At 42.4% G+C, this 20,493-nt stretch overlaps 2 protein-coding genes across 2 annotated transcripts in view; one reads left to right on the forward strand and one right to left on the reverse strand.

The window, feature by feature from the left end:
* The window catches only part of LOC135100713 (transient receptor potential cation channel subfamily A member 1-like), a 15,113-nt gene extending 8,132 nt beyond the window's left edge, over nt 1-6,981 (reverse strand). Inside the window, exon 1 of the mRNA XM_064003901.1 lies at nt 6,482-6,981. The gene's annotated coding sequence lies outside the window, so the exon portion shown is untranslated. The remainder of the gene's footprint in view (nt 1-6,481) is intronic.
* Nucleotides 6,982-13,526: 6,545 nt separating this feature from the next.
* LOC135100714 (tonsoku-like protein) lies at nt 13,527-19,628 on the forward strand. The gene is made up of 2 exons (XM_064003902.1): nt 13,527-13,644; nt 15,161-19,628. The coding sequence occupies exon 2, from the start codon at nt 15,225-15,227 to the stop codon at nt 19,422-19,424; it is 4,200 nt and encodes a 1,399-aa protein (XP_063859972.1). The 5' UTR covers nt 13,527-13,644; nt 15,161-15,224; the 3' UTR covers nt 19,425-19,628.
* Nucleotides 19,629-20,493: the final 865 nt, after the last annotated feature.

Here is a 20,493-nt window from a genome sequence, read left to right on the forward strand (position 1 = left end):
ATGAGAAAGTCCAGGAGGAAGAGGAGGACGAGGATTGAAATGAGAAAGTCAAGGAGGACGAAGAGGAGGAGGAGGAGGAAATCAGATAATATAGAAAAGGTGGAAGAATAGAAGGAGAGAGAATAAGATGAGAAATTAAAGGAGGAGGAGGAGAGAGGAGGAATAAGATAAGAAAGAGGAGGAGGAGAAGGAGGAAGAAGAAGAAAAGGACAGGAGATGGAGCAAAGAGAGTAAAAGTACGATAAGGAGAGGGAAGAGGAGGAGGAGGAGGATTAGGAGGAGAAGAAGAAGAAGAAGAAGAAGAAGAAGAAGAAGAAGAAGATAACCTCCTTCATGTGGATCTGTAACTTGGGAGTCTAGTGAGGGAAGGAGAGAGAGAGAGAGACAGAGGGAGAGAGGACGGGGAGGGAGGGAAGGAAAGAGGGGGGGAAGAGAGATAGAGAGAGAGAGAGAGAGAGAGAGGAGAGAGAGAGAGAGAGAGAGAGGAGGGAGGGAGGGAAGGAGGGAGGGAGGGTCAGTCCTAGAAACACATACGCAAATTTCCTCTCATGTAACCGCTGCCACCCCCCCCCTGTCCGCCCCCAACCATTCTCTGACCCCAATGCACCCCCCATCCCCATTCTTCTCCCCCCCCTTCCTCCACAAGCGCCAGCCCCCTTCCGGACACTAACCAACGTCCCTTACATGAGAAGAATATAATGAGACAGTACGGTGCGAGGATATCAAGAGTATGAATAGGAATGAATAATTAATGATTTAAGTGAGAGACAACAATTAAAACTCTCGCCCGGTAAATCCCCGCCCCAGCACGCACGCGCCCTCACACACACACACACACACACACACACACACACACACACACACACACACACACACACACACACACACACACACACGAGAAAGAAATATTTGTAGCTTTCTGAAGTACAATAACGGTAAATATTAAAGTAACTACCTCCACAAACTTTAGAATAACAACAATTAGTAATACAACATCAACAGCAACAACAACAACAACAACAACAACAACAATAAGAAGCAACAACATCAACAATAGGAAACACCAACAGCAGTAGCAACTACTACTACTACTACTACTACTATAAATTACTACTACTTCCTACTAATACTAATACTACTACAACTCTGCCACAAGTGCTTCATCACACACACACACACACACACACACACACGAACACCAGACAAGACAACAAAAATAAACAAGTGATCATAAAATGGACAAAGAAAACTGATTCATTGGCGCCTGGTTAAGAAATCCCTCTCTCTCTCTCTCTCTCTCTCTCTCTCTCTCTCCTCTCTCTCTCTCTCTCTCTTCTCTCTCTCTCTCTCTCTCTCTCTCTCTCTCTCTCTCATCCACATTCACATCTACCTTAGGAACGTAACATTCACGTCACAAGGCGGGGAGTAGGATCGACTATTTTTGTACAAAGCAAGACCGTTTTCGTTTACTGAAGCAACAGGATAGACGATGGATGGAGTGGGAAGGGAAGGTGGGACACACACACACACACACACACACACTTAATAGACTACACACGCCGTACTGTACCGCCTCTTCCTCTTCCTCCTCTTCCTGTCGCATCTCTCTCCACTCTTTACTCCTTTCCTTTCATTCCTTCCTTCCTTCCAATATTTTACTTCTTTTTACATTTATCTTATTTTTCTCTTTCCTCCTGCCCTTCCTTTCTTCATCATCTTTTTTTTCTTTTCTGTCTTTCCATTTTCTTCATTGCTACAGAAAGGAGGCTCATTCTTCCTCCTCCTCCTCCTCCTCCTCCTCCTCCTCCTCCTCCTCCTTCTTCCGCACAAGGTTTAAGTGGTGGAGGAAAATTGATATAAAGAACAGATTGATCATTCTTTATGTGAGAGAGAGAGAGAGAGAGAGAGAGAGAGAGAGAGAGAGAGAGAGAGAGAGAGAGAGAGAGAGAGAGAGGGGGTTATCTAAAATTACAGACCATACTCCTTCTTTGATCCTCTCGAAAGCCTCCCCACACCCCTCTCCCCTGACCCCTCTCCTCTCCTGCTGGTGGTGCTGGGTGGTGCTTATGTAAGTGGCCCCAAAGTCATCTCATCTGCCTTATACCGAACGCTGGCATTCGGTTACTTCACAATCACAGGACTCCTCTTCTCTTGTCTTGTTCCCAGTCCTCTCGCTATGTGTTCCTATCCATTCTTAGTTTACCCTTTCGAAGCTAAACCGTTTCTTGTGTAATTCATTAATCGTTCTTCTTTCATTTTTTATTCATTCTTTTTTTTTGTGTGTGTATATAATTTTATCAGCTTATTACCCTTTGAACATTTCTTGTCTCTTTTTTTTAGCTGATGACTGATAAAGTTCTTCTTTCACAGCTAAGTTGCTCCGATTGTCAACTACTACTTATATTTTTCTTGTAATAATGAACAGCAACTCTCTCTCTCTCTCTCCTTTCACAGCTAGATCATTCTTCTTGTGTATTAAACTCACTGCTTACATTCTCTGTTTTTTTGTTACTCCTGTTACTGTTTATACATTTTTTTTTCTATAATGAATTGACAACTTGCTTTTGGGCTCTTTTTTAGCGTATGTGTTTGTGTAATCCGCATTTACTCTCTCTCTCTCCTCCTTCTCTTCTTCTCTCTCTCATCTCCTCTCATCTCTCTCTCTCTCTCCTCTCTCTCTCTCCTCTCTTCGCTCTCTCTCTCTCTCTCTCTCTCTCTCTCTCTCACTTAACCTTCTTCCAAAACAACTTAACTCTCATCTCTCTCTCTCTCTCATCTCTCTCTCTCTCTCCCTTCCTCTCCATCTCTCTCTCTCTCTCTCTCTCTCCCTCTTTCTCTTTCTCACTTAACCTTCTTCCAAAACAACTTAACTCTCAATAAAGTTTTTTTTTCACCCAGCTTTCTGCCAAACTCTTCATCTACTGCCCTTTCCAATTCCCTCATAGTTCTTTGGCCTAGCAAACGATAAAATTAGCCTTTTATCTGGCTTTTCGATGTCCGTTTATTTATTTATCTATTATTATTTTTTTTTTTTTTTACTGCAGTGTTCTGAATGCTAACGAAGGAGACCATGGCAGCGAAAGAGTTCAAGGAAATTGTTACTCTGATCTCAGTAGTATAGATTATCTCGTGTTTGTTTATTCATCACAAAGATCAAATCCTCTCAAACACTGCTTATCACCTCCACTATTTGAACAGGCTCTAGTGGAAGTTCCTAAAATCTCCAAGCGTGCTTTTGTGATTCTAGTGACAGTTTAACAAGAATTTTGCACCATACATTTCTCAAACATCCCAACTTACCAACTCTAGGATTTGATCAAGCTCTAGTGGAAGTTGTTGAAGTCTGCAAGGGTGTTTTCGTGATTCTGGTGACAAGTAAACAAGAATTCTCCAGTATCAACTAAAAAAGAACACTCCACAGAACCATTTCGACATTTTGAACAGGGTCTAGTGGAACTTATTGAAGCCTCCAAGGATGTTTTCGTGATCCTAGTGACAGTTTAACAAGAATTATGCACATTGAATATGAAAAACACTCCAGAGAACCCGGCAAATCATCTCTGTGACCTTTGAAAACAGTCTTGGTGAGAGAGCAAAGCGGTTCACAACACAAGCCCGGAGTTCGCGCCCTCGTGTCTTACAATAGCGGCAAGTGGAGCATTGTTTGTGGCCGTGATCGTAACTCATTTGCCTCCTGAAGCTTTACACAGTATTGCGCACTTAGATCCGTATTCAAAAACGCTTTGCTCTCTCACCATGAGTATTTTCAAAGCCCACAGAGATGATCAGCAGAGTTCTCAAGAGTGTTTCTCCTGTTAATAATGTAGAAATCTTGTTAATCTATCATTGTAACCATAAAAACGCCCTTAAAAACCCGTGTAATTTCAACTAGAGCCTTTGGAAAGTAAAGGAGATGCAGCCAAAGGTGATTAAGAATATGTCCTTACAGTCACTCAGGAAGGAACGTGAAGCCACATTAAAGAAAACGGCGTGGGAGTGGTGGCATGTTGCTCGCCGATAACAGCTGCTGACGTCACGGGTGGGGTGAGGTGTGACGGAGGAAAATGGAGCTTGTAGTTTATTTACTTATGAGGAGCATACACCGGTACTTGATTCGGCGCCATTAACCTATTCAGTGCTAGTCAGTCTTTCCCATTATCATCTACAACGTTTAAATTACTGATTTTTTTTTTGAGCTCATATCTCTTAAAAAACGTACTTCTAAAGCTTACCCAAGATTAAATTAAGTTCTCTCTCTCTCTCTCTCTCTCTCTCTCTCTCTCTCTCTCTCTTGCAACAGAATCATTAACTCTTTCACCGCTAGTTAGCATTCTCCATGATCATCTAGAACGTTTAAAAGACATTTGTTGTACTAAAATCTCTTAAAAACGTGCTTGTAAAGTTTAACCAAGATGAAATCAACCTCTTTTTTTTTTCTTCATGTCCATCCAAACTGCTAGTCAAACTTTATCATCTACAACTTTGAATGGACTTTTTTGTACTGAAGTATCTTAAAAACGTACTTTTAAAGTTTAGCCAACATTAATTTAATAGGAACGAATGTCACGGTGCGGAGAAGGCCACTCTGGAGTTCCGACCTCGGTGTGTTACGAAAGCAAGTGGAGAGTTTTGAGATGACGGAATGACAACTCGGGGCAAGCAAGGGGTGAAGGCAAGGCGGACTGACAACGAAAGGGAGAAGATTAAACAATTTTGTAAGCAGGACCTCCAGATGGCGCCAGCGCGGCAGACAAACTCAAGTGAGGTCGAGTTGTTTCTTAGAGTCCCTTTCATTCGAGGCAACGATAACTGAGGAAATCGATTGTGTGATACAGAGACACAAATATACAAACAGTTGCGGCTGCCAAGGTTGAAAGGGTTCATTCAAAATAACGCCTTGTTTAAAGTTGCCGCCATCGAGAGCAGCAACTAATTGACGCGCGTGAGACGACTTGGATCTTGGCAGCGCTGGAACAGAAAGAGAGAGAGAGAGAGAGAGAGAGAGAGAGAGAGAGAGAGAGAGAGAGAGAGAGAGAGAGAGAGAGAGAATTGACTTCCCGATGGTGAGCTGACGGGACACTTCTTTGATACCACTTGATTCTCTCTCTCTCTCTCTCTCTCTCTCTCTCTCTCTCTCTCTCTCTCTCTCTCTCTCTCTCTCTCTTTAATTCATTACAACAACAACAACAACAACAACAACAACAACAACAAGGCATACTACACACTATCCTTAGAGATCCACTTCCTTCTAAGCAGGCAGTGATTCAACACAGCATAACGTCCTTGCCTTCGTGTGTACAGTGCTTTATACTAATGGATAAAGGAAAAAAAAAAAAAAACATCCCAGTCTGTGTGTGTGTGTGTGTGTGTGTGTGTGTGTGTGTGTGTGTGTGTGTGTGTGTGTGCGCGTGTGTGTTTGGCCTCAGTCCCTCGCTGTGTTGTTGCGTTATTGCGTCGCGCAGAGAATAAGTCACTGTTGTTCAAAGTTGCTCCCACAGAAATGTTTTAAACGCTCGCTCACTCACTCACACGCCGTCATGCTCCGTGCCCGAGACTTATCAAATAAGCTCTTTTTTTTCTTTATGTTCCTCTAGCCATTTGCAGTTTTTGTTTTATATTATTTTTCTTCATTTATTGTTTATGTGTTTCATTTGTTAACGAGTGTGATGATTTATGATGTGACTGTGTGTGTGTGTGTGTGTGTGTGTGTGTGTGTGTGTGTGTGTGTGTGTGTGTGTGTGTGTGTGTGTGTGTGTGTGTGAGAGAGAGAGAGAGAGAGAGAGAGAGGAATGATGGTAAGGACGTTTTCATTTTGATAGTGTGAAAAGTTGAGGTGGGAAGAGGAACAAAGGAAAGAGAAAAGAAAGAGAAGGACGAAAAGGAAGAGAAGAGGTGTAGGAGGAGCGCAGGAGGAGAGAATAACCACAAGTGAAGATGACAGAAACACGTGCCCTCGTCATCGTCTCAATCCTCATAATCATCATCGTCATCATCGTCGATAATCATGTTTTTTTTTTTTTTTTACCGATCACACAACTCTCACGTCACGTCTTCTGAAACAAGCTTGTCACGCAGAGAGAAGTAAGTCATCGTCATGCCGCTACAGTCTTCGTCGTTAGTCACTTTCCACTCATCACCGAGCAGTCTGGTCATGTCATGCAGGATCACGTCAGCCAGGAAACATAATACAGACTGACGTTCACCTCCAAGCATTCACCGGCCACTAGCACAAGGAAAACAACACCTTTGGGATAATACTGAAATAATGTTAATATTTTCACCTGAGAACGACGCCAGGTTATGTTAGGTTCAGACTTGTTCGGTTCATTAATTTAACTGCTAATTTCTTCCTAGTAGCGATCGCGACTTGAATAGCGTCATATTTTGCCGAGAATTAAATATTTAGGGTTGTTTACATAATCTTTCGCCTTTATCACGCGGTCAAGAATACGGAGGTGAAATTTACCTTAGTTTACCTTACCTTAAAATCGTCGTGTTTTCTGTCGGCTGAACAAAATTTCTATAAGTCCCGTTTCCTCATCCACAGGTGTCACACGTTTGTCACGAATAAAAATACACACGATTAGGATAATTTTTGTCCCTTTTATAGAGTGCACAGGAATTCAGACCGGCGCGTGTGCAGTACTGTCACGTCACGGCAGCCATACCCACAGGCACACTTCACAAGCGGTGGCAGCGAGAGACGGCGACTGATCCCTTCACTCCTGCAGGTTAGAACTAACTGGCGGGGCGAGGTGGCCTCCACCCTTCCTGAGGCACTCCATCCCGTTCGCTGCCCTCTCTTATATTATTTAACCACTTAACATGTGTTTTATTCGTTATACTTAGCTCACTTAGACTCTATTGGTGTATGGAGCCTAGATAATGCTTGTTTAAGAAGGCTAATAATCACTAGTAATTTGTGAGTCATCTCTTAAGACCGTCGCTACATCACGCCTCAAACACGCCCGCTGCCGACACCGCTGCCAGACACCCCGCCTCTCCTGCCGATGACCTTGCGGGATGTACGGGATGTACGGGATTATCTTCATTTCTCTACATTGTTTCGTAATGGTTTGTGTGTTGTTGTCATACAAATCTCCAATTGACCTCTTTTATCCCCTCTTCATTGTTGTTGTTTCTAAGGGCTCAACACGAGATACTTTATTTATTTTTATTTTTTTCTTTTGCACTTCTTCGATAGGAAATTGTAATTACCGAGGCAGGATTGACACTGCACGGTTTTGTAGCGTCAGTCAAAAGTGTAACGTAAAGAAAAAGCGTGATACTGAAAGAGACATTTCATTATAGTAGATAATTTTAATTTTTACTCGTCGTTTGTTTGTTTGTTTGTTTGTAACTAAAAACGACGACAACAACAACAACAACAACAACAACAACAACAACAACAACAACAACATCCCTACCACCACCTCTAACAAAAATAGTAACACCACCATCATCATCACCATCAGCAACAACAGTAGTAGTCCCATCTGCCGGGGAAGTCACCTGGGATTTCCCGCGGCAGGTAGGGAGTCCGGCCGGTCGGCTCGTTACCGTCTCACTTTCACGTCATGTCCATTGTTTGGGATCATATGATAATGCTTTCCCTCATTCGCAGGTGGAGAAGAAGCTGGGGCCCTCATTCCCAAACGTTCCGGTGTCTTACCTGAGCTGCATACATAACAGGTTCTGAAAAAAATCTGCTGGGGGTTTCAAGGGCATATTCATGATTCGAGGAAGAGTTTAACAAGGGTCCTGCACCACTAACCCTTTATTTCTGGGCAAAAAATATGATTTTTTTTTTTTAATCATGATCTATACAGTGAAGAGGTTAGCAATGAAATATATGAAATTAATTAATCTAAACTCAACCTAACTTAACCAAACCCACAGCTCTCAGACGGAAACGCTTATGTTATTCAAATTCGGCTAGTCATCCTGATGAGAGCACAAATCGTTTTTAAATACGGATTCTTATTTACTTGCACTGAAAAATATAAAGATGATATAACATTTAGATATGAAGTCTTTTCTTTCCTTTTCTTTTCTTTTTCGTACCAGGGAGGAACACCCAACAACTAAAACAAATTCAGGATGAAAAAGTCAGGTAATTGTCACCCCATAAAAGGAAAAAAAAAAAAAGGATACTACAAAATGCACGCCAGTTCAGGTATTCGTAAATTTCGAAACGATTTTTTTTTTTATTATTTATTTATTTTTATGCATAAGGGAAGAAGACCCAAGGGCAAGGAAAAATCCTGCAGAAAAAAAAAGTCTCGTTAATTGTTTCTTCCATAAAAAGAACACTAATGAAAAACCAGTTTAGGTTTTTTAAAAAATGGCTGAATGTATAGATATTCTTAAACATGAATGAACATTACACATACGTGATTAAATAGTGCGGTAAATCCTCTGAGTAAACATCCCCGCGTGGGAGAACAGGAAATTCCCGGAAGAGGCAAAATTTTCCTACAATACCCAAGCAGCAGGACACTCCCAGAATACATAAAAGAGAAAGCAGGAGACTCGACACTTCTATCAGAAAGAGGTACCGTGGTGGGATTCCTTCGAGTAACAGCAGATCCCGCCACCCTCCTGACTACTACCTTGATGACTATTTCAGTTACGTAATTAGTCTTGACATCCAAAATCTAATAAACAAAGTAAAAAGAAAAAATACGGAACTCATCATTTACATTAGTGAGTGGTGGGCGTGATGCTCTAGTCAGGAAAAACGAACCCCACTGCCTCTCTAACGCTTGACTTCAGTATTTCGATTCCATAACTAGTCTTGACCAACAACATCCAATAAATAACACACGCGCTCGCGGAAGTGATTCAACATTTATATCAGTGGGTGGTGGGATGCTCTTCACTTCTCTGACAACACGAGTATATTGATTCCATAACGCTTTATCCCGCAGCTCTCCTAATTTCCATCCACCCACCATCTTCTTTCTATACCACAAGGATGGATTATCTCTTGGTACTGCACGTTTCCTGTTCCGCTCTTTGTCCTGCTCTTTGCTTAACTAACAATCACTTTACCCGGACATCGTGAGGGCAGAAAAAAAAACGGGTTTCGGTCCAAGTGGAAAGGAATTTTACTAATTTTGGTGATGATTAAGAAAGTAGTCGTTAATGGTAAGATAGTAAAGGGGCATAGAATTGCAGTGAATACAAGAATAGGATGAAATAGTGTAACGTCGTGAAAACAGTAGGAAACAAGTGGAAAAGAATCACTAAACTTACAGAGTCGTTTTGTTCCTTTCCTTCTGTTGTTACGGCAAGACAGGAAAGTATATCGACACGAGGCTACAATCTCAGTGGCATGTGAGTTAAAGTCAGTAATATTTTAATGAAGCGGAAGTGAGCAAGAAATTCTAGCTACAGTGTGTGACGTAATATTATAATGAAATATAGCTTTGTGGAACGATGATTTGTACGTGGGTCACCTGTGTGTGTGTGTGTGTGTGTGTGTGTGTGTGTGTGTGTGTGTGTGTGTGTGTGTGTGTGTGTGCGTGTGCGTGTGTGTCTGTGTGTGTGTGTGTGTGTGTGTGTGTGTGTGTGTGTGTGTGTGTGTGTATGTGTGTGTGTGTGTGTGCGTGTGCGTGTGTGTCTGTGTGTGTGTGTATGTGTGTGTGTGTGTGTGTGTGTGTGTGTTAAGAAGAGTGGTTGCCTAAAAAGAAAAATCCGGGAAAGGCCTTCAGCCAGGGGAAAGAAAATCTTGACGGATGCAATGTCCCCGCGTGACTCTTCGCTTCCTTCCCCCAAAGAGTCAGAGGAAGGGGACCGAGGAAAAACCGTCAGAAGACACATTACCGAGTGACTCGTCGTTCTTCTCACAAGCGAGACAGAGTAAGGAAGGTGAGGCAGAAAGACCGTTCCTTCCTCCTCAGACACACTTCGTGCATCAGACAGACCGCAAACCACAGCGGGCAAGAAAAACCGACACAAGAAGACGAGGAGAAGCAAGTCATCCTCTCCCGAGACTCGGCAGCCGTCGTGCCCCAAGAAGGATCATGCAAAGCGTCCCGGTGCTGAAAGGCAGCTTTGCGTCAAAGAAAAACAAGCAGCTCATCGTCTGCGACTGCCAGGCATCCCTTTGCTTATCAGCTTGACGTGAATAAACTCAGCAGCTCAAGGCTTGAGAGTTTGAACACGGGCGCCGAAGACTCGAGGTTACAAGACCGCTGGTGGTAAAAACCTTCATCCGTCTGGACTGTCTCGTCATCGAGGCCGAAAACCGCTGCCACCGCCGCCTCCCCTGTTGTTGCTGTTGCTGCTCCTTGTGGCTGCCTTTGCTGCCGCCGCTGCCGGCGCTACCGCTGCCGCTGCTGCTGCTGCTGCTGCTGCTGTTGTTGCTGTTGCAACACTACCTTACTTTATTTTATCCTACCTTACCTTACTTAACCGTACCCTACTTTAGCTCACCTCTCCTCACCTCTCCTCATCTCACCTCAGCTTACCTCATCTCATTTCATTTCATCTCATCTCATCTAATCTCACTTCATCTCGGATCGCATTACCTCACCCCCCCACCTCACATTATCTTACCTTACTTTAGCTTATCCTAGCTTACCTCGTACCTTACCTTACCTTACTTGGCCTTACCTAGTCTTACCTCACTTTACGTTGCCCAGCTATCACAAAGGCTATGTGGATTATTATTCCTTTGTAGTGCAACGCTGAACCCTCCTCTATAATCCCCTCTGATAACGATGACATTAACTTCGGCACGCATTGGGGAAACATTATTGTAAGCCTTGATGTCATCTGGGGGGAGATTTTAAGAACTGAGAAGTCTCTTAAACCATTCACTACCAGACACCTTCCAGAGTTCACTAAATCATCTATCGGTTAGTCACAATACCTTACCTTACCGAAGTGCTTGTCATGTGACGTCAGCGATCATGGAGCGCCAATCCTCTCTTCTTTCCACCATCCTAACCAGATCCTCGATGTTCCATCCCATGTTAATATTTTCCAACAAGGTCTCCATATATTTTTTTCTTTGCCTTCCTCTTGCTCTTCTCCCATCAATCCTTCCCTGCAAACAATTTCTTTCCAACCCTCCAGCTCTCAGGATGTGTCCCAAAAACTGCAACTGCCTCCTCCTAATACTTCTTGTCAAGCCTCTCTCCACTCCTGCACGTCTTAACACTTCCTCATTTGTCATTCAATCTTCTCAGGAACCACATCTCAGCAGCCTCCAACTTCTTTTCCATTTTTTTTTTTTTTTAATAGTCCATGTTTCACAACCAACTGACCACACGTAGTATTTCAATAGTCTGATTTTCAATTTCATGTTCATACTCAAATTTGTTATCAAAGTTCTTATATTTATAAAAGCAGCTTTTGCCAAACTGATTCCCTTCTTTATTTCCTTTTCACAATATGCCTCCTCTGACACAATACTCCCCAAATATTTAAGTTCTCGAACATGTTTAATCTGCCTTCCACCAATATATATCCCTACTCTGAGCCTTTGTCTTCTCTTTGTTATTCCCAAGACTTCAGTCTTCTTTGTGTTTATCTTCAGACCTCTCTTCTCACTTGCTTCTTGTACTTCACCCACAAGCCTTTGCAGCTTTTCCTCTGAGTCCGCCAAAAGAACTTTATCATCAGCATACCGTATATTTGTCACGTTTCTTCCTCCAGTTCTCACTCCCTCCAACTCTATTAAACTTTCCATGCATTTCTGTCCGTACAAGGAGAAGAGGTCTAGGGAAAGTACACACCCCTGCCTCACTCCTCTCCTTATATTTACCCATTCTTACTTCATTTATCCCACTTTCACAGCTGCTTTTTCATTCCAGCACGGATTTGCTAACAACCTTATGTCCTTACCATCCACACCTGTTTCCTTAAGTATTCTCACAAGTTCTTCATGCCTTACTGTATCAAATGCTTTTTCATAATCGATAAAGCACATGTACAGATCCTTCTGCATCTCCACTGCCCGCTCAATAATATTTCTTAAGTAGAAAATGACATTGCTGGTACCCATCCCTTTTCTAAAACCAAACTGTTCTTTTGCTACATTTTCCTCAGCCTTTCTCTTCGATCTATTTCTCAATACTTCAAGAATTATCTTTCCCATCTGACTTATAATACTAATTGTTCTATGTTTTCTCACATTCAGTAGTTCCCATCTTCTTGGGGATGTTTATGAATATTTCCTCTTGCATGGCTTTTGGCACATACCCCGTCTCATATATTTTGTTTGCTAACTCCGTTATTTTATCCACAACCAAATCATTCGCTGCTCGTACCATTTCTATCACCATTCCATCTTCACCCGCAGCTTTACCATTTTTCATCATGTTGAAAATACGTGTTTGCAATAGTCTGGGCCTCCACACTACACCACTCCACCCATCTATCGCCCCTCTCATTTCTTTCTCTAAGGCCAAAAGGTCCAACTACTTTTTCATGTCTACCTCTTCAACTTTAGCATTTATATCACCCATTACTATTGTTATATCATGTGCTTTGCAGTGGCCCTTAACTTGGGTTAGCATTTCATAGAATTCCTCAATTTCCTCATCAGGATGGTCGCCGGTGGGTGCATATACTTGGATTACACATATGTTTAACGGTCTTGCCGCAAACTTTAATAATATTCGGTCCGAGACGGCCCAATATCCCATTACACATTTGGCCACCTCTTTCTTCATCATCATCCCCACACCCCTCTGATGTTCGTCTCCACCACTATATATAAACTTCAGGTCTTCATCTGAGTTAACCCCTATTCCTGTCCATCTCACTTCACTCACTCCTAAGATGTCAATTTCCATTCTTTTCATTTCTTGTTTCAAATTAGCGTACTTTCCAGCTTGATATAAAGTTCTGACGTTTCATGTCGCAATCTTGAAGTTGTCCTTAGTGCGAACCGTAGCTTGATGACAGACAGGTGATACCTGTCGCACATACTCCTCCCGACCGGACGAGGCAGCACCTGCTTCAGCATGTCTTCCATTAACGTCGTTCTCGGTATTTCTTATGTCGTAGCGCTCCATGATTATTCTTGGGTGAGTACGTGGTTAGGGCCCCAATCCTCTTCCACGGTTTGGTCCATGGCCTCTTATTCGATATATTCGAGGCAGCCCTAAGAACTCGTCTCTTAGGGTTTCCCTTATCCGCCACCCAGGAGACGCGCCCGGTAGGGATTTTCTCCCCCTCGGGTTAGTCACAAAAGAGTAAGTGAAATGTTATATTGGATTGTTTATAATACATGCATTGATATCGAAAATGTATCATCAGTAACTTCATGAACGCCTTTGAGGGTAATATAACAATTTTCGGGTGTAATGGATGGGTAACTGAAAAAAAAAAGTGAAGAATTCTGGGTATCTAGATAACATTGCATTACCTGACATTAGGGCTAGTGTTAACTTAGTCTTATTATGGAAGGCTATAAAGTAAACCTATTTCAATCAAGTAATAAACCGAAATAAAATAAAGTAAGGAGGGAGAAAAAAGGGGAGCCTCACATTCGGTAGTTTTGTGTTTAGGCTCGTGGCTCCTGGAGGTAAACAAACATTCTGGCGGGAGAACCTTCCTTGCACATCATGTGTACTTGATCTTAGCAACCTTAGGCGGGATAGATTGACATTTCTGGTACTAAATAGTGTAAGTAATTACTCACTATGTGCTGCATTTCTTCATTGATGTATATAGTTTGGCTGTAGCGTTTGTAGGAGGAGGTGACTTTGGTTATTTTTATTTAGTGGTCATTGTGAGTGTCTATGACGTTCCTTTGTAGTTTGGAGGGTGTTTCTGTCGCAAATGGGGATTATGGAAACGGTCTTACCTTATCAATTCCGTTAATGACTATTTCGGGAAAAAATTAAAATGCCTTTCAAAAATCATGATCCACCAATGACAGTACATGTAATTTAACAACCTGCTGAGTGGTGGGGAGCCCCAACCCTGCAGGCATTACTCTGAACACCTGTCATTTGCTATAATTGCAGTTTCCCCCAATAAACCACACGTAAGTATGAAGTGTCTCACGGTCTAGATCACACTGCTAGGACCATTTCTAACCCCATATTACCTTGTTATTAACGAATAATAAGGTCGGGACGGAATTTCAAACATTTACCTCAGTTTTTAGCTGGGATTCTGTTTCCATAGTCATTGAAAGGATATTTGTTGTTATTTGTTATTTAATACGTGAGGCATGTATTACATAACTATGGCGACTGTCAGTTTCTTTGTATACTTAGGGAATTTCTTTCATTTGTAGGGAAATATCCTTAGATTTTTTATATTTTTGGGGGGAGTTACGTTACATTTGAATAGGTTAGATTAGGTTAGGTTAAGTAAGGTTAGGTTAGGATAGGTTAGGTTAATAGGTAAGGTTAGGTTAGGTTACCTTAGCATTCTGGTTGTGTTCGAATATACTAATGGTGGTGTTTCAAGGGGGCACAGCCCCCTGGTTATAATAGGTTTTTTGGTTTGGTACATTAAGGAAATTTCCTTGACTCTTAGGAAAATTTCCCTACATTTTCAAAGTCTATATATCACTCGTATGTGCCCCCCACCAAAACCCCTTGTTCCCCACAGGCCCCCTAGCTTGCTGGAGGGGTTGGGGGGGGTAGAGATTGGGGTTATTGGGTGAAACTGCAAATTTACCTGTCATTTTTCTGTATTTTCTGAATTTGAGCACCTCGCTTATATACCTTTTCCTGAAAAACCACATCCCAACTTCATATTTATCTGTGAAACTCTCAGGGTTGCTATGTAAAAGGTAATCATATGATGTGTAGCCTTGATGTTTGGCTTGCAGTCAAGTCAGCAAATCTTTCGTGTCATTATTAAGCAGTGTTTTAATCCATTTTGTAAAAATATCACAATAGTTGTAATTTGTAATGATCATAGAAGTTGATGCAAAAGCTTAAAACTAGCTAATAATAAATAAATAAGTAAAAAGATAAATAAGGTGGCTTCAGCACATAGAGACATTTTTTCAAACAGTGTTTACTCAGTAACTGTGCCTGGCATGGTTACAATGGCCAGCCATTTTCTTGCGTTCATGTGGAATACTTAAGAATTAAACCGATCCTTTAGTAGTCTGAAAAGACGTATTATGTAGTTTCTTGAAAATAAGTTCAAGAAAAGTAATTGTGAAAATACTTTACAGGATGGCAGGAATAGGACCATGTTTTTGCAGTTAATGGTGGTGTGCACCACCTACCACCACCAAGATGAGTGAGATAGCCAGACTGGAGCGAGAGAAGCGCCGAGCCCTCAACAAGAATAATCTGCGTGAGGTTGCCAACCTTTCAAATCTCTTGGGGCAGGAGCTGCAGGAAGCTGGTGATTATGAGGGAGCTCTGGCCCAGCACAAGGAGGAGGGAGCCCTGTGTGAGGCTCTCGGGGACACCGTTGGGCGAGCAATCTCTCATCGGCGGCGTGGGGAAGTGTACTGTGATATGGGAGTATGGGAGAAGGCCCTCCACCACCAGCACCAGCATCTCCTCCTGGCCAAGGAGGCAGAGAGCTTGGTTGAGGAGCAGCGTGCCTATGCCACTATTGGCCGCACACACCTGCAGAGAGCTGATGACTGTGGAAGTAATGGGCAAGAGGAAGAGAAAGCCAAAGCTCTAACAGAGGCAGAGAAAGCTTTCCTACGCTCACTCTCCACCTGTGAACGTCTGAAAGGTGCAGTGGACACAGTGGAGCACTGCCAGATGCGTTGCCGGCTCTATCTGAACCTGGGGCTGGTGCTGGACCAACGGGGAAACTCAGACAAGGCTTGCAACTTCATCAATCAGGCGCTGGAGCTTTGTGCCAGCCACAGCCTTCATGAAGACAGCCAGCGATGCCACTCAGCTCTGGGAACTATTCTTCTGAAAAGGAACCTTAATACCCAGGCATTGCAGGAAGGGCAGAAAGCTTTGGCTTTAGCTGCCAAGCTACACAACAAAGCCCTGCAGTGTGAAGGATACTCATTCCTGGCACAGGTTCACCTTAATAACAGTGATTTTGAAGCTGCTAAAAAATGTTACTACAAAGCCTTCAAATTAAAACATCCCTTTAATGAAGATCAGGAAAGAATAAAAAATAACTTGAAACTCACTGTGAGTCTTTGCCAAGCTGAAAATGCCTTGATACTTCTTGGTGAGTCAGAAACAGAAGAGAAAATAAAATTTAATGAGAAGTTTGGTGATGGCTTAGCAAATCTTGGGTTGTACTCTCAAGCACTTGTTTATTATGAAAGAATGCTAGAGTTATCTGTGAAGTTTGGCAAAGAACCCTCATTTCTTGCTCCAATATATTTGTCCTTGGCAAGAACTTACTCTGACAATAAACAGTATGAGGAAGCCAAAAAGTATTACCTGAAGGAATATGACATCAACATCAAGGAAGACTATGGAGAAGCTTGCAAAACTCTGCTCAGTATAGGAGATGTGGAAGCCAGCCTGGAGGAATCTTATGTATCAATAAGCCACACTTACCAGCAGGCAAGGGAGCTGGCTGTCAAAGCTAACAAACCCAAACTTGAAGCCTATGTACTGAATCAGCAAATGTCTCTGAAGGGAATTCCTGAGTCTGAAAAGGAACAGCTTCAGGAAACATTTAAAAGAATCATAAAAGAAAATGATCTGGACTCTGATATAGAATTGAGTGAGGAAGAGGAAGAGGAAGATGATGATGATATTGACCTTGACCTGGAGTACTTTTCTGACAGCAGCAATGAAGCAGAAAATTTAGACAAACCACGGCAGTCACGTCAGAGAAAATCACTCATTGTCAAGAGGAATGAGAAAGGAGAGACTCCTCTTCATAAAGCCTGTATTGCTGGAAATCTAAAAATGGTTAAGAAGCTTTTGCAACAGAATCATCCTGTCAACCTCCGAGATAACTGTGGGTGGCTGCCCATTCATGAGGCTGCCAACCATGGCTATTATGAGATAGTACAGGTGCTGGCTGAGGCTGGGGCTTGGATTAGTGACCGAGGGGGACAGCAGTGTGATGGCATTACTCCCATCCACGATGCTGCAGCCTGTGGTAACTTGGATGTTGTGAGGCTTCTGATGAATCTGGGTGCCTCAATCACAGCCAAAACTAATGAGGGTGACACTCCTCTCGAGAGCCTGGTCAATTATAGACTCAGAACACAAATGTCTGAGAGAGATAGGGAGGAATGTCTGGCACTAGAGCAAGAACTTAAAGAAAAGTTAAAACAAGCTGGCCATAAAATTCCTAAAACTCCACATGTGAAGCCTGTAAAGGACCATCCAATGCCCAAGACTTCCAGATCCCAAATGCAACAATATGCCAACCAGTCGAGTCCTTCAGACAAAGAGACATCACAGAATAAAAGTTCCCTAAGTTCAAAGAAGACTTCTAATTCCTCTGGATCTGCGTCACATCATCATACTGGAAGATTTTTAGATATTGACATTGGAGAGTCATCACGGCACAGTTCCCTGACACCTTCAATAGAACTCTCATCTCCTGCACAGGAAGAGGAAGAGGCTGATGATAATTCAGAGGATTTTTACAATCCACTACTAGAAGATTTACAGGACACAACTTCAGCAACAGGAACTTACTTGAATGCCATAGGGTGTGTTGGAAGTGCTGCCCGCAGAGTAGGAATGCAAAATGCCTCCAATGGTTCCTCTGTAAAGAAAGACAAGAAGACAGCCCTTCTGTCACAGGGTGATGATGTAGGTGATGACTGGCTTGATGATGATTTGGGCGTATTCACAAAGAAAAGAAAAAGAGCAGAGAAATTTGCATTTGAGTATAGGGAACCAAGAAAAAGAAAGATATCATCTGAACATAGTTCTCCAGCACCTTTACTTACTGTTCCTAAGAGAGCACACCAGACAAAACTGACAGCAATCCTCCCAAAGCAGCCAAGCAGAAGGGAAAGCATTCCTGATGAGGATGTGGAAGTTATTGAGGGTGAGCCACATAACCTTAATGGTGACAACTTGCCCAAGACAGAGAGGTGTAGGAGGGCCTCTGATGGTGGAGCCTCTGATAGTCGCAGCAGTGTGGAGCCCAGCACCACAGTGAGTGGTCCCCTGCGGCTGAAGGTGCGAGTGCAAGATCGCCTCCTGCTGGTTCCTGTTGCTGGGGGTGGGAACAATCGCACAGTGGCCTGGCTGGCTGAGGAGGTCACACGCCGGTACTATCAGTTGTCTGGTCTGCGCCCGCACCTTGTCCTCACCACTCAGGATGGGGCTGCTCTCGATCCCAGCGATCCAATAACACTGGTTCTACCCTCTGACCAGGCAGAACTAGAAGGTCAGGTGAAGGGGTGGGACTTGCCACCCCTCCCAGACCGCTACACAGCAGCCTGCCAGGCACTCACCACTCCTGCCTTGCCTGCCCTCCGTTCTGTCCTTCACCAGACAGAAGTCTCCACCACCCTTGACCTGAGCTGCATTAGCTGGTTGGCAGCAACGCACCTGCAGCCTGTGTTAAGAGCCATCCAGTACCAGCATGGTCTGCGCTGTCTCAGGCTAACAAACTGTCGCCTGTGTGATGATGGCTTCAGCAGCCTGTTGGAAGCTCTCTCAACTTTGCCTTCTCTTGAAATGCTGGATCTCAGATCCTCATCACTTACCTCATCTAGTTTATTTGAACTTACTCAAGCAATCACAAGTGAGAAAGTAAAATTAGGAACACTGTGTTCAATTGACCTTAGCTACAATGTGTTATCTGAAGCAAAACTTATCAACATCCATACATTACTTAGCTTGCCTGCCCTTCTCAACCTTTCATTAAAGCACTGTGGAATTACCCTCATTGGTGTCCAGCAACCATCACCTAATGTTGTGATATCACCCCTTAAGACTCTTGCTTTGGATTATAATACAGTGTGTAAGGAAAATCTCTCTTTCTTGTTATCTTGTGTTCCTGGTCTTTCCACCTTGACACTCAGTGGATTAAGGCAAAGAAAGGAAGAAGCACCTTCAAGGGAAAGTAATGGTATTGGTGCAGCACTTTCACTGGTGCTTGGAGCTGGTGAAGAATGTCTGCTGAAGCACCTGGACCTCAGCTGTTGCAACTTGAGTGACACAGACCTGGAGGACATCTCAGCCTATCTGTATCGATGTCCTCACTTGTCAACTGTCAACTTGGCACATAATCCAGCCCTGACAGCATCCTCAGTTAGCACTTTCTTCTCCGAACTCACAACAAACATTGCTCTGCCTCTCACTGCACTCAGTCTGCATGGCAATGAAGTTGTTGCATGCACTTTGAAGGACCAGATCACTTCAGCACTCAGACAGAAGGCAACAACCAAGCATGCCATAACCAAGTTCTCCATCACAGCTGCTGATCCTGATTCTGGTATTGAGAACTTTTGGAAGTCGTATCATAAGAAGGCTTCCATAAAGAAAATTGGAAAGGAAGTGTTTCTTTCTTGTAGTGATCTGTAAATTTATTTGTACAGTACCATGTGGTTGATGGAATGCAACTCTTCATCTTACTGACTGTCCTTTTAGGTTAAAATGTAAAGGACTAAATTTTTAACTAGGTATATTGAACATCTGTATGTCAAGAATTTATTTTTCCAACATTTTTTAAAGATGATGTAAGATGAAATTTTATCATGTATTTCTCATAATAAATTATGAAAGTTATCAGACTTTTGAGATAGATTCATCATGTTACAATATGCAACAAAGTAAGCAGGAATGTGGTTGTTGGTTTAGTAGAAACTACACCAGTACCAAAGAGTGAAAAGCTAAAGCCTCTCTTCAATGTTCACACTGGAGATTTCTATCCACATATCAGACCAGCATTAGTGGAAGAGGAGAGCCAAGGCAAGACACCTCTGTATACATACACAAGATGGACGATAAAATTTAATAGCATTATAAAATTGTATATTACTATGCAACATGACAAATTTAATACATTTTATGGGTATCTGCTGATAAGGTTCCCATTAAAGATGTGATGCATATGCAAGGAGAAAAGCGATGAGTGTGTGAAGTGAATTGGACATGTTGACTGGTATGGATTTGTAAGGAAAAAGAAGGCAAGCAGATTTCTTAGATTTAAGTGAAGCAAAGAAAAAAGAAGACAAGCAGATTTTTGAGATTTAAGTGAAGTAATGCTTTTTATTTATGCTTTCAGAATGGAATGAAATTATGAAATGCAAAAGAAACAAATGCTATTCTTCCTATTCTAATGTACTGTGTATGTGTATCAAACATGGACGTGGAATGCAACAAAGCAATTCAGAGTCCATGATTATATAATATAATATAATATTTTTGTATATATATATATATATATATATATATATATATATATATATATATATATATATATATATATATATATATATGGTGTGGTATGCTCTTAATAGTTGATTTGCACACTACCAAAGGTGATAATGATGATACTAATACATCAACTGTTACTTTACCATTCCATGCATTTTGTATCTTTCCTTTTGCCATTGGAAACTATAATGGTACTCTAATGGGATTCCTTCAA

Source organism: Scylla paramamosain, chromosome 5, assembly GCF_035594125.1.
Source record: "Scylla paramamosain isolate STU-SP2022 chromosome 5, ASM3559412v1, whole genome shotgun sequence".
In the NCBI taxonomy this organism is placed as follows: domain Eukaryota; kingdom Metazoa; phylum Arthropoda; class Malacostraca; order Decapoda; family Portunidae; genus Scylla; species Scylla paramamosain.